The following is a 16,177-nucleotide window of genomic DNA, read 5'->3' on the forward strand; positions in this document are numbered from 1 at the left end:
TCCCTAAAAACCCTGATCTTGATGTTTGTCCTTGTGACCCTGACTCTAGAGTTGCCCTGGGTTCCATAGGGGTTCTTGATGGTTCTCCATGTGAACCTAAGGGGCGTTCTGACCTGTGGGGATCTCTTTGGAGCTTCCAAGTGTTCTGGGAGATCTCTGAGGAAACTTGTCCTGGTACCTTGGACTGGTTCAACGGTGGGTTTTGTGTTGGTGGGGACAGTTCCGGTGGGCATTGCAAAGGCTTTGGCGTTTTTGGACAGTCCCGAGAAGGCGGTGGGTATCGCTCAGAGAGTTTCTGGGGGCTTTTCTCTGGAAGTCGTGGTTCTGATGGGTATCACACTGAGGCTTGTGGTGCTGACGGGCATGGTTCTGTAGGTTCTGGTTCTGATGGGTCCAGTCTTGTGGGGACTGATTCTGGAATTTGGTCTTGCCGGGCTGTCCCGGTCATCATGAATTATCAGTCAGATTGTTTTGTTGGGAATTTCAGTTTCAAAAAGCGTCTGGTATCCGCTTTTAAGGGGGGGGGTAATGTTATGATCATGTCTGCAGCGTTTATTGCTGGCTGCAGTGGTATTGTAACCCAAGCAGTTCTGATGTCATTACATGCATTTTCTTGCATAGTTTGGTTTGCACTTGAACTAGTTGCTGATTCCATCTGCAGTCACTCTGAAATTAATGACAGTTTGACATGCTCTTGTGTAAACAAACATTGTCTGCTGCAGTGGAGGGGCAGTCCCTTTCCTGCAGGCTGCATATCATTGTCTGCCTTTTCCTGCTATCAGCCTGTGATTAATTACCATTCACTTGTGTGGGAATCTGCAGGTCTGCTCCCATTGGATGACCTCAGTATAAAGAACTGCTTCCTGCAATGTCTCATGGGCTACCATAGTCTCAGACTCTATCTGTTACTCTGCTCGTGCCCCACCTCGTTCCTGGTCCGTGTGGACTGCGCTGACTCCTGCGAAGGGGTCAGCGAGTCCTCCTAGTTCTGCTCTTGTTCTAGAAGTTGTTACTTGCTTGTCTTGTGTCATATATTGGTTCATCGCCAATATATACGCATACTTGCGCATTTTGTTATTTTCCTTGTATCCGTGTTACGTTGATATATCAGTGTTGCTGATATATACGTACACGAACTGTTTATTTCCTGTGTTCAGTTAGTCAGTTTTCCAGCACGTTTTGGTAGTTTGCGCGTATCGTGAACACCCGTGCTGAGCTAGTTATCCTGTTCCTGGTCCTGTTTGTGGATTGCGTTCATCTCTACGAAGAGATAGCGAATCCTTCTGAGTCCTGTTCCCTGTATTACTCCAGTCCTAGTCAGCGTTCCTGCTTATGTCATATATCGGTTCATTGCCGATATATACATATGTTAGTCAGACCTTACAAATAGTTTCATTGATAGCTGTAATTGTAATACGCTAGGAAAACATACTTATTGTATATTTATCTGTGTTACGTTCATCTATCTCGATCCTGCTATTTCCTGTCTCTCCTGTCCTGTCTTTGTGAGGCACGCCATCGCCGCAACGCATTGGCTGCCTCATTCCAGTCTGTCTGGTTTTGGACGCTTGCTGTCGCTAAGTAATCGCTAGCTAGCAAGCGTTCATTCTGTCTACCTGTCCTGATCTCCTCAGTCCTGGTTTATGCGCTCAGCGCTACTTTGCGCTGTGACGTTATTACGAAAGTGTTTGTGGCTGTTCAGATCTGCACCGGCTCTGTGCACCACAATCTCCTATTGGAGTCAGTCCTCTCCTCCACTAAACTGGGGATATCCTGATCCCTTGTGCTGGTGTGTGTACCTCCTTCACGTCAGCTTATGTGTTGTATGCTGACTGTGGAGATTACACCCCCAAGCTTAACAGCTTTCCCCTCATGCTGCCACCCCTCCAGCACCCAAAAACCGGCCACGAGCGGGCCCCAGGGGGGGAGGGGGCCCGCTCTGAAAATCTGCAGGGGGGCCCGGTGGGGCCTAGTTACGCGCCTGCCTCTAATAGTTTCAGCCATAGAGCCTAAACAAGCATATGCAGATCAGATGTTTCTGACAATATTGTCAAAACTGACAAGATTAGGTGCATGCTTGTTTTTGGTGTTATTCTGAAGCCAAGTCAAGGGAGGTCGATTAGGGTGCCACTGACAAAATGTTGGGTGTCTATGTGCCCATGTGTCAGTCATTTCCAAGCAACTTGTTAAATATCCCTCTCCAGCTGTCTGATATTGGGTACCATCTGCAGTCAGCAAACAAAGTAGCAAAGCAATGAGAAAGTGAGAGACCATTTGTTCGGGTTACCTTTCTGCTAGAACTGAAGCGTGTTTTGGATTTTTCTGAAATGGATTCATTCCCAACCTGAAACAATTAGACAAATACAAATCTTTATTATTATGACTATATATTTATGACTATGTATGTATGAATATGTATGACTATAACTGATTACTCCCTGCATTAGTCCTGTGCAGAATACAGGCGTTACACTCTGGATAACATCAGGCATTCCAAAGAAGAAACCTGTATGTGTCAGGATTATTGCACACATTGTTATTCAGAATACTGATGATGATGATAAAAATATGGAAAACCCATAATGTGGCTTCAAATGCACCTCTACAGCAAGCATATTATTTTATTCAGCTACTTACACAGCCTTGTTTCATCTTCTTCTACTCAGGTGGGACACCACTGTCACCTTAGATAAAACTAACTCCAATTTACTTTAGAGTGTAAGCCCACATGGGTAAGGTCATCTCTCTGTTGTACTCGTCCAAGCCCTATTTCATACAGCCTTATCAATCCCTGCCATGTACTGATGAGGACCAAAAGTCCGAAACAGGCTGTCTACATGTGGGTTTGATATGGCTGTGTAAAACTTAAAGCTATAGGCTTGCTATACACCAGCGGTTCTGGATGCTTGCTTGGCTTAACAAGGGCGAAAAGGGATAATTTGCATATTTGGTAGTAGTGCATTGTGGGTAACCACAAATGTTCATTTATAACTGAATTATTGCAAATTTCCCTCTGTTTTAAGAAGGTAATTACACCAAGGTTTGCTTTTTTAGTAGGAGGGCTTTTGGTCCCTTTTATCCCCCTATACATTCCTAGTAGTTTGGGTCACCCTGAGCTGCTTGGTTACTCTGTTACTCTCCTAATGTAATAATGCTGTATATTCATTGGATGGTCTGCCTACCATTTACAGAGCAAAAGCACAGAGCTGCCTGAAGGAAGCAGTGGCATGGTAGGTAAACAAGTAATTTGGCAGCTTCTGTCAGCATCACAATGCCTGGGTACCTGCAGGGGTAGTGAAATTGTGGGCCTTTGAAAGAAGGTGGTGGAAGGGGGAGGGGAGCAGGAATGGAGGAACGTTAACCCAGGATTAATCTTCACTCCAATCAGTACCCGATAGACCCTTTCCCACACCAGGGTAAGATTAAATGCTGTTTCAGTGACACCAGGCATTGTATATCTGACGCATATAATACTTACAGGGGCTTAATGGGAGGGCTTCTTTTTCCTGCAGTCATTTTCATCAGCTCAAAGCGATTGGTGTACAGCTGGGTGTGTGTCACCCCTTCATCTTGGGCATAGATCTGGCTGGTTCGTAGAGGTCGGCTGTTCTTTGTCTGAGAATGAGTGTACAGGATAATAATACAATAACTTGTTCATGTAAAACTATGTACACTTTGTATATGGAAGGTAAGGCTGACATTTTATCACTGAAAGTCTTATTTTTGTGTTTGCATCAAAGAATGTAATGTTTTCAAGCAGCTATAATAACATTTTCCTGGTTAAGTTTTTTTGTCTACAGATGGCAGGCTGGTAAGAACCTATAGCCAGTCTACCATCTGTAGAAACATCTGCAGGAACTGTGCAATGTCTGCTCAGATAGATCCTCCTGGCCCAATTTCAGCCAACAACCTTCAATCAAAGATGTGCCAATGCAGAAGTGAATGCTCTCTCAATGCTCAGCCAAAAGAATCTATCTTTTTAGATCAGGGTTTCAGCTGAGAAAGATCATTGGCTTCCCCCATGAAATCAAACATTTGCCTGTTCTTTTAAAACAGGGTGGGTAAAAGAATATATTACATATCTATTTTAATTAAGATAAGTAATGTAACTTAATGACAGTATGTTTGTTTAGGCTGAAGTTCCTCTTTAAGGAGCTTTCTTTACTGTTTTTAAAGACAGAAGAGGATTTGCAGGAAGTGCCTAAGCCTCCGCTGACAATATAAGGAGATGTCTCTGCTACGGTTATTGTTCTGGTCTTAAACAGCAGGTACAAAACTTCATAAAATGCTCTGGCAGGTTTTTCATTAATAATACATTTTAATACAAGTATAATTGAACATAATGTATTATCCAGCTTGTATTACTTTTCCTACAAATTACATTTACGTGGCATCTAGTCGTGTTTATAATTTGATATCGCAACAAAGTTATAATTGAAAAATTATTGAAATTTATTACAGCTGAATAATGAAGGCAGGAGGTGGGGGCTGGAGGTTTATAAGTAAGCTGGATAAAGTCCGAGCTGTCTGTTAAGCTGCACCCCCTCCTAGTGTTGTGAGAATGCCTCACAAATGCTGTTTTATTCATATCACATGGTTTGTAGTTTAGTAAAACAAAATGCAACTCTAACTACAATAAAAGAGTGTTTTTATGTCTGTCTGCAGAGGAGTAGCTATGGGGGGGGGGGGGGGGGGATGGGTACATCTGTCCCTGGGTGCAGCATCTGGGGGGGCACAGTTACGGGATTTACTTTCTCTGATGCGTCTCCGTCGAAGAGTCTATGAAGGACGGTGGAAGGGTCCAATCTTCTCCCCTGCTTCCTCCTGCTCTCTGCCCCAAAGTTTTGCTTTATTTTATCTCCCTGCTGTAATCAGCGCTTGCCATGTTTGCATCAGTAAAGTAGATTATGTGTATTTCTGCGTATTTCTCAACCACCTAATGCCTGGTACACACGATGCAATTTCCTGCCAGGTGGATGGGTCAAATTAATCATTTCTGGCAAGTCTGATCTGCTACTGATGGAGAGCAGGATCGATTTTGTGCAGGGCTGATCTAAACATTGATTCTGTTCTGAATTAGGTGCAGATCGGACAGTCAGGAAATTATTCTAAAACTCAAACATCTCTGGAAAAGCATGATGGACCCCCTCATGGTTCACACCTTGTCATGAGAGGGCACAAAAACTGACTTTGTCCCTGGGTGCTGAAAACCCTAGCTACGCCTCTGTCTGTGTCCCCAATGGAGAGATTACCTTCACCTGTCCTTGATTTTATCTGTCACTGAGTGAGGGGAAGGAGCCCCTGTAGAAACGCAGACAGAAAAAGAAATAGAAGACAAACTATACTTCCAACTCTTCTTTATACTGCTGAAAAATGAAATAATTTGGCTGGACAGCTCCTCTATCGGTAGTTAATTAAATACATAATTAGTAAAAAGGACAAACCTTGTATATACTCTTGGTTTTCTTCTTTGGGTTAGCTTCAAACATTATCTATGTAAAAAAAATAGAATTTTATATTATTCACCATGCAATATCTTATAGAAAAATTCAGCATGTTCCTGAGAAGATCTTTTCTACTGGGCATTCTTCAGCAAAATAATGTTCACTATTTCAGATACAAAGAGAAGGCAAAATATCAAACTTGTGGCATGGCTCATAAAATTATAACGTTGCAACTGTCAAAGTTAACTAAAAATCTAAATGCCACATATATTTCCAGTAATTACTAGCAAATAGCAATACAAAGGCTTTTTTCATCTTTTCATGTTTTATGTGAAGAAAATGACATCTAAAGAGAACAGTTTTCTCTGTGGGCATTACTATGGAGGACTGTGCCCAGCACAGCCAGCATACAGAAACAATCTTCACTGGCTCTAATACTGTCAGTAAAATGTGTTCAGAATTATATAAAGCAGAAATATAGCTTAAAACATGTGGAAATAATCATCAAATGCTCCTGTGACTGTGTGATCCTGTCTCTCTTTCTATCTGCCTTGCAGTGTAAAGTAAACAGTTTACAGCCAGGTTACAGCTCAGCTCTGCCTCCCTCTTCCCCGATGCCGACACAAAATTGTTACAAACAACCGGTAAACAAGGAGAGATACGTAGAGGGTCCACTTCTCTTGCACAGACTTGCCGCGACTGGCAGAACGGTTACTGGAGCTGCAGACAGCGGAGGATGGCAACATGGGAGCGATCCATGAGCATGGGTCTGGAGGAAGCTCCAGGTATGTATAAAACCTTTTTGTTAAATTGGTCTCAGGTTTCCTTTAAAGTAAAAAGACAGTGCCTGTCATAACAGGCTCAGTCTGAATGATACAGGATTTGTGGTATTAAATACTTACCTGATCTGACGTAAATTAATCCAGTCAGGCGATCACTCTGTCCCCCTTGGAATTGCGGTCATGGCAGGTTTTTATTTCAAATGTCTGTGGAGGCACTGGACACCCCCATCTGCATTGCCGCAGCCCACACCCAACTCGGCAGCCACAACCTAATTGGCAGCTGCGATTATATGGGCGGAGTGCAGCAATGCAGGTGGAGGTTTCCAAACATGTATGCGATGGTTGGATACTGGGTGTCATATAGGTTTGGACCATCGGTGGGTACTGGGTGCCTTGTTAGTGCAGGCCATGGAAGGGTACTAAGTGCATATAATGACTAGGTACTGGGTGCCATTTAAGTATAGACAGTTGGGTACTGGGTGTGGGCCATGAAGGGTACTTGGTATCAAGTTAGTGCTGGCATAGGTGGGTACTGGGTGCCATATGGGAGCTGGCTGCTAGGTACAGGAAGTACTAAATTCCATGTGGGGGCAAAGTGTTGGCTATAGGAAGTACATGGTGCTATTTGAGTACTGGGCGCCATGTAGGAGCGGCTAATGGTTATGGGGGGTATTGGGTGCAAGTACTGGGTGACAAGTGGGTACTGGGAGTGCGTACTGGGTACCATGTGGGTGATGGGTGCCTGTACTGGATGACATATGGGTGCTAGGTGAGGGTAATGGCTGCCAAGTGGAGGCTGGGTGCGGGTACTGAGTGCCATGTTGCAGCTGGGTGCAAGTACTGGGTGCCACATGGGTGTGAATCCCTGGTGCCATGCCTGTATTGCCACAATTTACATATTCAGCAGTAATGCATTGTGGGAGACATCATATACTCACTCCAACCTGAATTATGGCAAATACCTTCTGTTTTAAGAAGGCAAACTTTTGTTTTTCATAGCATATTCGTAAAAGGGCTTTTTGTTCCTTTGTAGCCCCTTACACACTCCTTGGAGTTCTGGTTCACCATGAGCCTGCTGGGTAGTCTGGGTAGTCTGTAACTCTTGGTGTTTCAAGTCCTACTCCATAGAGCCACATTAATCCATGCCAATCCAAAACAGTCTGTATGCATGTTGGATGAATGCGGCTCTGTACGATTAACAAGTTGACACATCACTGCATTCCGGCGGTTCTGGGGGTGTGGTTAGCTTACAAGGACAACAAGGGATGATTTGCATATTCAGTAGTGATGCATCATGGGAGACATCATATGCTCACTCCAACCTGAATTATTGCAAATACCTTTTGTTTTAAAAAGGCAAACTTTGTTTTTTATTAAATTGACTACAAACTGATTATGTATATTTAATTCGATCCACCAGAAGTGAATAGTATTTAACGTAAAACTGAAAGAGCCTTGATCAGTCAATGGCCTCAATTCACTAAGCAGTTTAGACTAGTCTACAGATGGTTTTTAGTCTACTGATGGTTTGGTGTAATGTTTAATGCTGGATACACACCATGAGTTTCCGCGTCGAATGCGTCAGTCGATACCAGTCGATTCGATTAATTCCGAGCATTTCCGAACGAATTTCGATGATTTTTAGGTCGATTACCATGTAAAGTATGGCAAATCGACCTAACGATCCATCGAAGCTTGAATCGGACATGTCGGAAATAATCGAATCGACGCGTAGCGACGGACGCATCGAACGCGGAAACACATGGTGTGTATCCAGCATTAGACCTGTTTTTAGACCTGGTCTAACATTCAGTAATTAGACAATTACAAGGCAAACGAGGAGCAATCACGCCTACTTTTTCTGACAGATTAGACCAGCTAATCTGAAAAGTAATTCTGTGAGGTATTTTAGATGTGAGGATGGAACCTTTTGAATTAATTATGCAGGAGTTTAATTGTATGCAGAGGAGAGCTCATCAAAGGAAAATGATGTCAGTCATAGCTACTTGTTTGTGAATTGTATTTTTTGATCATTTCCCCTGCTTTCCCCACCTAATTACCAAATGGTTTAGACCAGGTCTAAAACATTTGGTAATAGTGAATTCCCCTTTGATGCAACTGACCAAACCACCAGTAGACTAAAAACCATCAGTAGACTAGTCTAAACTGCTTAGTGAATTGAGGCCAATAAGAAAAATTTCCCTCAGTTATACAAATGTCTGAATGGTTTCTGAGAATTATCATTTGATTCTTGTGTGATCCAACCATGGTTGCCGCATTTGCAAGGAAGCATAGACTAAATCTATCATTCCTGTGTAAAGACTGAATATGAAAGGTACAAATCAATCACATTCACTAAAATAAGTAAGTTATATTAATTTATAACAGAAGGTTAGATTCCTTTTGAAGTGTACCTGAGAAGGCAGGACAAAAATTTTTTATACATACCTGGGACTTACTCCAGCCCCCACCACACCTCATTTCACCAAGAGAGCAGTAATTACCTACACAGTAACCAATCAGGTTACAGGGGCTGCTGGAAAAGCAATTCTAGATGATACTTTTGGACAGCTGTTTCAGTTCTCTTTGCCCATGTCTTGATTAATCATTTTACAAGTAAGGGCAGGTTCACACTGGGCGCTTTTGCAGCGCTTTGCTGATCGCTGGTGATTAGCAAAGCGATGTTGCTACTGTATCCCTATGGATGCATTCTCACTGCAGCGTTTGCGATCACGCATGGTGACGATCACGCTGTGATTCTCGTTCTATGGAATGGGAATCACTAGCGCAAATCATAGCAAATCGCAAGATTTTGCCTACCGAATCACGATTGCGATAAAGTGCCCAGTGTGATTTAGCCCTAAATGTCTTAAAACTCATGAAACACTAACATACAAGGATGTCTGACGTGCAGGTTTCCCTCCCTTTTATCTCAGAGAAGCCATTATAATGCTGCATCACAGCTCCTCACCTTGCCTTCTTCTCTTGGAATTATAACATTTTCATATCGGCTGCGACACTGTTTAGAAGATCGATAAATTCGGCTGCATGAATTCACCACGTCACTGACCAGATCCCAGTTAGGAGTGTGAGCCGGGGACACCACAGTAAGGTTTAATGGTAACTCCAAGAGATGCTTAACAGCCTAAGAATACAAATTAAAAAAAAAAAAAAACAGAAAAAAACAAAACAAAGATTAGGCAACTTTCATAAAGCATTCCTGAATGCTGTACATTTCCCTCAGCGATTTAAACAAAAGAAAAGCCAAAAAGACATTATTTCTGCTTGGTCAGGTTGAGTTATGTCAGTAATAAAAATGTACCATATTGGCTGAAGGAACATACTGGACTTTGAGGAAATTAAGGGCAAGTGTACAGGGATGTCTGCATTTAGTTGACATTTGAACCAGGTTCGATCTGAATACAATTTAACTTGCATTAAAAAAAGCCTTCGGATATGCTCACCAACTTTAGAACTGGATTTATAAAACAGAAGACAAAGCAAAGCAACGAAAAGTGAGGCCTGGAACCCTCTAGAGAGCTTTTTTGAGCGTTTAGGAGGCGCTTGAAAATGAGTTTGCACCTCAATGTAAAGTATTGAAGCGCTGGCAAATCACTCATGAATCGCTACACATTTTAATTTACAGCAAACTGTAAAAAAAAAAATAGAATTTGAATTTGAAAGAACCAATCAGAATTAAAATCGCTTATAGCAAAACGCTATCACAATCGCTTGGCAAAAAGCTTACATTTTTTTTAAATCGATATCAAAATCGCCAGAAAACCCGCTAATTAAAAACGCAGTTGACTGCGATAGTGCTTTGTGATTTGTAGCGGGTTCCAGGCCTGAAACTGTGTGTTCAGCATCCATGTACTGTACACTAGCCCTAGCTTATTTGGTAGTATATTAACTGGCCGCACCTGCAACAGAGCCCAGTCTTCACTGATCAGCCACTCTGGATTATCAGGACCAGATTCAGTTGCTGGTTTCACCAGGGTTGGCAGAGGTTTGGCAAATTGGGCTTGCTGCTTGAGGAGGATGTTTTTCTTCTGCTCCTTGCCCTCTCTCTTCACCTTCAGCATACCGGTGGTAGCTCTATCAAACAGTGAGCGAGGCGGCACCACTGATTCCCCATGTCTTTGCTTTTTCTTCCGACCTGCAGCTGAATAAAGGACATTTCATTATATATGTGTTTCTTTAAAGATGACTTACAGCAATGATATAATGAAAATCCAGCAATAAGATGTCTATGGGTAGTAAGATATTTTGTATGTTTTTCCATAATCAGTTGTTGCTTCACATAAACACAAACTGTATTGCTGTGTATGCTGATTCAAATGTATTGCGTAATGCCCCTATACCCTCTCCATACTTTAAACCACAAGTGTGAAACTCAAGGCCTGTGGGCCAAATCCGGCCCTCCCCATCATTTTATGTGCCCCCCCTCTTAGAGCTTGAAATGAGCATCATTTTAAGTAGTAAACGAATGATAACAACTGCTTTCCCATCCAAAGGAGAATACCAGCAATCCATGGGATCGTCCAGTGAAATTAGCATGGGGCCCCTTCCTTGGATCCTAACCCACTAGCAAAAACAACCATACCTCCTCCCCAAATCACAGAGTAGCGCAGTGTTACAGTGTAAGATGGCCTGCTCCCGTGCTGTGTTGAATCTCTTCTGTTCATACTGGCAGTTGCAAGTTCTATGCTTGCTTATCTCTGGCTTCCGATCATGTGACATGCATTGGGAGCTAGAGGTATGCTATGCAGCACAGAGCGTGTAGCTGTCAGGAAGAACAAAGGAAACCCAAAACAGCAGTGGAACAGGTAAATACCGCTCCACTGTGCTTCTCTGCAGAAGGAGGTGCCCGTCACGCCCCCTATGACCACTATCGTTATGCCATTTAGTTTAAGACTGTTGAATAAATGTTAAATGTTAACAATTTAGCCCCCAACTTAGACTATATTTTAGATTTTGGGCTTGACACCCCTGCTATAAGCATTCATTGGCCTCAATTCACTAAGCTTATCCCCTGTCTTTAATAACGTTTCTAGAGTTATCACCATGGTGATGAGGCATGCAGTATTCAGGAAACATTTTACCTCAGGCAAACCTAACTCTTCGGTCTTTAAGTTAACGCTTCAATCCTTAAAATAACTCCAGGATTCTAAAGTTAAAGAGAACCCGAGGTGGGATTTAATTATGTTACTGGGGCACAGAGGGTGGTTGTGCACACTAAGACCAGCCTCCGTTGCCCAATGGTGTGCCTCCATGTCCCCCCTGCGCGCCGCTATACCCCCCGCAGTGCTGGCGACACGCAGCGAGTCGCCAGCACAATGTTTACCTATGCGCTGTCAGTCAGCGCCGCTCCCCCGCCTCCTCCGCATCGGCGCTACCTGCCCGCGTCACTTCCCTCCTATCAGCGGAAGGGAAGGGACACGGGCGGGTAGCGCTGATGCGGAGGAGGCGGGGGAGCGACGCTGACAGACAGCGCTTAGGTAAACATTGTGCTGGCGACACGCTGCGTGTCGCCAGCACTGCGGGGGTGTAGCGGCGCGCAGGAGGGACATGGAGGCACACCATGGGGCAACGGAGGCTGGTCTTAGTGTGCACAACCAGCCTCTGTGCCCCAGTAACATAATTAAATCCCACCTCGGGTTCTCTTTGAAGACAGGCTGTTAATTAACTGCATGTAAAAATAACTACAGAGGAGGGAACTTAAGGAATGAAGAGATAAGATAACTCTCTCACTGTGTGGTGGTAAGTTATCTCTTGCCTTATTATCGCCAGCATGATCTTAGTGAATCGAGGCCATTGTTTTTCCATACAATACCTCCCCCAGGTCTGCTCTAGTACACAGACAAAGAGGTGCAGGTAATTTGTGCTGTGAATAAAAACATTTGATTAATATTTTCACGTTACATAGAGTAGTGTGTTTGCAATGCTATTTAGCTGAAATATTTTATAAAGTACAGTACACAACAATGAAGGTGACAAAAAGAAAAAATGAATGTTAGATACTGGCTGAGGTGAAGCTGCTTCACAAAGCTTATATATATATATATATATATATATATATATATATATATACATATATATATATATATATATATATATATATATATATATATATATATATATGCAGTATATGCCACAATAAGTGGAAAAACCAAATAATATCATAACAGACATATGCCTCTCTATATTACTTTGCCTTTTCTGATATTTGCAGTAATCGAAGGCCTACAAATTTGAATCAAAAATAAAGATTCCTAAAAAAACACCTTGTGTATTTTTACAAATTTCAGATCTCTCTGACCAGCAACTTGGAGTAAACTAGACCTACTTTAGTAAAATAAATAATGTGTCCTACCATTATCCTAACTCCTTTCCGCCCCAAAACCTTACCCCTTCCAGTGCCAGATCGCTTGCAATGAGAGACCACTTAACCCTTATCCCTCAAACTATACATAAGAAAGTGCTTCTTTCCAATTTAGATGTCTAGCTTTGAGAGGTTTCTCATACTTGAATTCAGTTTGTCCCCAATATACATAGTAGGTGGCTTAACAATAAGGTTTTTTTTCCCACACGTTACCCACCTGCAGGATCTGCCTTATGCCTCTTGTGCTCCTTCCTCACATAGACAGGGGGTAGTTTGGATTCTGGGATGGGGCTAGTATCATACATCAGACACATCACTGAGTCTATATAAATGTCATTCTCATCTTGAGGAGGTGTTGGTGGTGTCCAGATCTGGTTCAAAAATGTTCAGAAATACATCAGCACAATCATTGCAATGCATCATTTGCTAATATTTGTCTCAGGGTTAACTTAGGTGCTCATGCACAAACACGGGCACTTACTGGCATCACTTCTGTCTGTCCTTCTGGATTTTCATAGATAAATTCCTGGTAGAGAAAATATTTCACATGCATTAGTTAATTTTCATTATGCATTCATATGGCACTGCCACATTTTTAGCAGCGCATTACAGTGTTTACCGAACAATTCGGTCACTATGTCCCTCAATGGGTCACAGAATCTAATGTCACTACCAGTCTAGGGCCATGTGATCGAGCATAAGGGAAGGTACTGTACTGCCAAGAGAAAGGGGCATACCATTAACAATGGACTAAAGATAAATTCACCTTGTGGTAAATTTTTTATATGCAGAAAAAAGATCAGTTTAATTTCACTAAAGAATGTTATAAATTATTTCACGTATATTACAACATTTCTGTTTACATTACTAAGACTTGTTCTTTAATTTTTACTGTTCCTCTAGTATGTACTTAATTTCATCATTTGCACAATAAAGTTTTGGTTATTATACAAAACAAACATGAAAAAATCATGGGTACAAGAGATGGCAGGCTGGGTACAGTATTTACTGAAGAATCCAAGACTACCTTATTATAGGCATCTTCCCTTGTATAGGTCAGGAGCTCTTCCTCAGCTTCTTCCCAAGCCATTTTATCTTCCATCTGTTTATTCTCTTTCAGCTGTTGAACCTCCCACTTCTTTTTTGTTGTTTCTGATTCCTGCAGACCACGAGAAAATAAAGAAAAGGATACTAGAAAAAAATACAAAAAGGTTCAATAACTCATTACAGAGAGAGAGAGAGAGAGAGAGAGAGAGAGCGTGTGTGTGTGTGTTTCTTTTTTCATTTCCTGATCACTGTGATTGCCTCACAGTGATCAGGCAGTCCGGGCCCAATGAAAATGGCTCCTGACTGATGTAAGGAACACCACCGTCTTTAGAGAGCGGAGATCTGTGCCGGCGGGGATGCTCTAATGCTCGGGAGCCACTGGCGTTAGCGCTACGCCACATCAGGCTTAGGTAGCCACAAGTGCGGCATAGTTTTAACTATCTGCTGTCCCAAGCCAGTTTAAAGGGACTCCGAGCAGTGCAAAAACTATGGAAAGATGCATATCATTTTAAAGCTCTCTTTCTCCTCTTTCCAATGATATATAAACCACCACCCTACGTCATTTAGTTTTCGCTATTTTCGCGATTGAAATTGCAGCGGCCGCGATTTCGATCGCGAAAATAGAGAAAACTAAAAGGTGTAGGGCAACGATTTAGGTGTCATCAGAAAGAGGAGAAAGAGAGCTTTAAAATGATATCCATCAAGCCATAGTTATATTGTATTACACAGGACGACACTTTCCCCAGTGTCAGCAGCTCCATTCTGCTGAATGCAGCTGCTGACTTTGACAAAAAGTCGCCCTGTGTAATACAATATAACTATGGAAAGATGGATATCATTTTAAAGCTCTCTTTCTCCTCTTTCTGACGACACCTAAATCGTTGCCCTACGCCTTCTAGTTTTCTCTATTTTCGCGATCGAAATTGCGGCCGCTGCAATTTCAATCGCGAAAATAGCAAAAACTAAAAGGCGTAGGGTGGCGGTTTATATATCATTGGAAAGAGGAGAAAGAGAGCTTTAAAATGATGTGCATCTTTCCATAGTTTCTGCACTGCTCGGAGTCCCTTTAAGTGAATCTCAAGTAAAATAAACTGCTAAGATAAACAATTGTATCTATCCTCCTACAGCTGGAAGTGGCTTTTTAGATATCCCAGTTTTATGTTGTTATATGTATATTCTGGCATACAAGACTATTTTTTAACACAGGAAAATCTTCTCAAAAGTCGCGGGTCGTCTTATACGCCGGGTGTCGTCTTATAGGGTGGGTGTAGAAACAGTGGGAGGAGCTCAAAAACGTCCGCGGCCGCACCCCACCATATGCGGCGACCGTATGCAAGCAGCAATAGCGGTGCTGTACAAGTATGGTAGAAGAAAATCCACTCACCAGGATTCCTGGTGACTTAACGCGGTCCCGATGAGGAGGTGAGGGGGCACCTTACTGGGAAGGTTTAAGGGTAGGGTGGAGCAAACTGCAGGCATCCAGGACACCCAGAGTATGGAAAAAAGAGAGTGTGGCGCTGTGCCCAGAAAAACACGCCTCTTGCACCCGTCTGTCCTGCCCTTGTATCCTATTACCGTACCACCTTCTCTGCCTCTCTGATCTTACTCCTGAGGACTGCAGTGAAGCTGCGCATGTGCGAGATCTGAGAGGCAGAGAAGGAGGTAATAGTATACAAGGGCGGGCCATACGGGTGAAAGAGGCATGTTTGCGCTATGGCTCTAATAGTCTTGGAGACAGGGATAGCTGACCAATCCAAGCAGGCTCTGTATACAACAACCAGTCAATCGCCGGTATGGTACATTGCTTGCCGTGATTGGTTGGTTGTTGCATGCTGGGTACCACATACAGTACAGCACCAGTATCTGTACCTGTTTATACAGTATAGCACCAGTACATACAGTATACAAATGTCCAACAGTCAAGAGGGGTAGTCTTATAGGACAAGTATATTCCAAAAAATATATTTTAATAGGAAAATTTGGGGGTCGTCTTATACGCCCAGTCATCTTATACGCCGGGATATATGGTAACTGATTTATTGTTTGGTCTCTGCTCAATGACACAGTCTTTCTCTGTCTCAGTGAGCTAAAATATATGAACTATTCGCCTTTTTTATCTATCCCCTGTTCTCAGAAGCCATTCTCTTCCGGGCAGGATTTTTATGGCTGTAATTCCTTCTCAGTGAGGTTTATGATACAGTCCTAATGACTGGACAGTTTCATACCTAAATGGTTAACTCTTTCAGGCAGAAAAAAAAGGAGCACAACTTAGTTATTTGTATGCTTGGCACTGTACATGCACATGTCTATCTCATCATGTCACATGTCACCCCAGGTACACTATAAGATGCTCTTTAACACATATTGCAATGCAGATTGAATGGGGCACAGCTATCTCTTACCTCTGTGCTCTCTGGCTCCTCTCCAGCTGCTGATGTGTAGAATTCCTCCAGGTAATTCAAAGCATACTTCTCAATAGGGGTAAGCTGAAAGAAAACAGGACAGCCAGGCAACTGGTATTG

General features: G+C 42.6%; 1 protein-coding gene across 6 annotated transcripts in view; it reads right to left on the minus strand.

Moving 5' to 3' along the window:
* Nucleotides 1-16,177, minus strand: part of EP400 (E1A binding protein p400) — a 158,675-nt gene that overhangs the window by 40,698 nt on the left and 101,800 nt on the right. For 5 of the 6 annotated variants that reach the window (XM_068243443.1, XM_068243444.1, XM_068243441.1 and 2 more), the window contains exons 33-41: nt 16,058-16,141; nt 13,636-13,767; nt 13,090-13,134; nt 12,826-12,979; nt 10,147-10,388; nt 9,198-9,371; nt 5,445-5,492; nt 3,479-3,615; nt 2,288-2,344 (exon numbers count right to left, since the gene is read on the minus strand). In XM_068243443.1, coding sequence (XP_068099544.1) covers nt 2,288-2,344; nt 3,479-3,615; nt 5,445-5,492; nt 9,198-9,371; nt 10,147-10,388; nt 12,826-12,979; nt 13,090-13,134; nt 13,636-13,767; nt 16,058-16,141 — 1,073 coding nt within the window. The remainder of the gene's footprint in view (nt 1-2,287; nt 2,345-3,478; nt 3,616-5,444; nt 5,493-9,197; nt 9,372-10,146; nt 10,389-12,825; nt 12,980-13,089; nt 13,135-13,635; nt 13,768-16,057; nt 16,142-16,177) is intronic. The other variant, XM_068243442.1, reaches the window with a different exon arrangement.

This window comes from Hyperolius riggenbachi, chromosome 1, assembly GCF_040937935.1.
Source record: "Hyperolius riggenbachi isolate aHypRig1 chromosome 1, aHypRig1.pri, whole genome shotgun sequence".
Lineage (NCBI taxonomy): Eukaryota > Metazoa > Chordata > Amphibia > Anura > Hyperoliidae > Hyperolius > Hyperolius riggenbachi.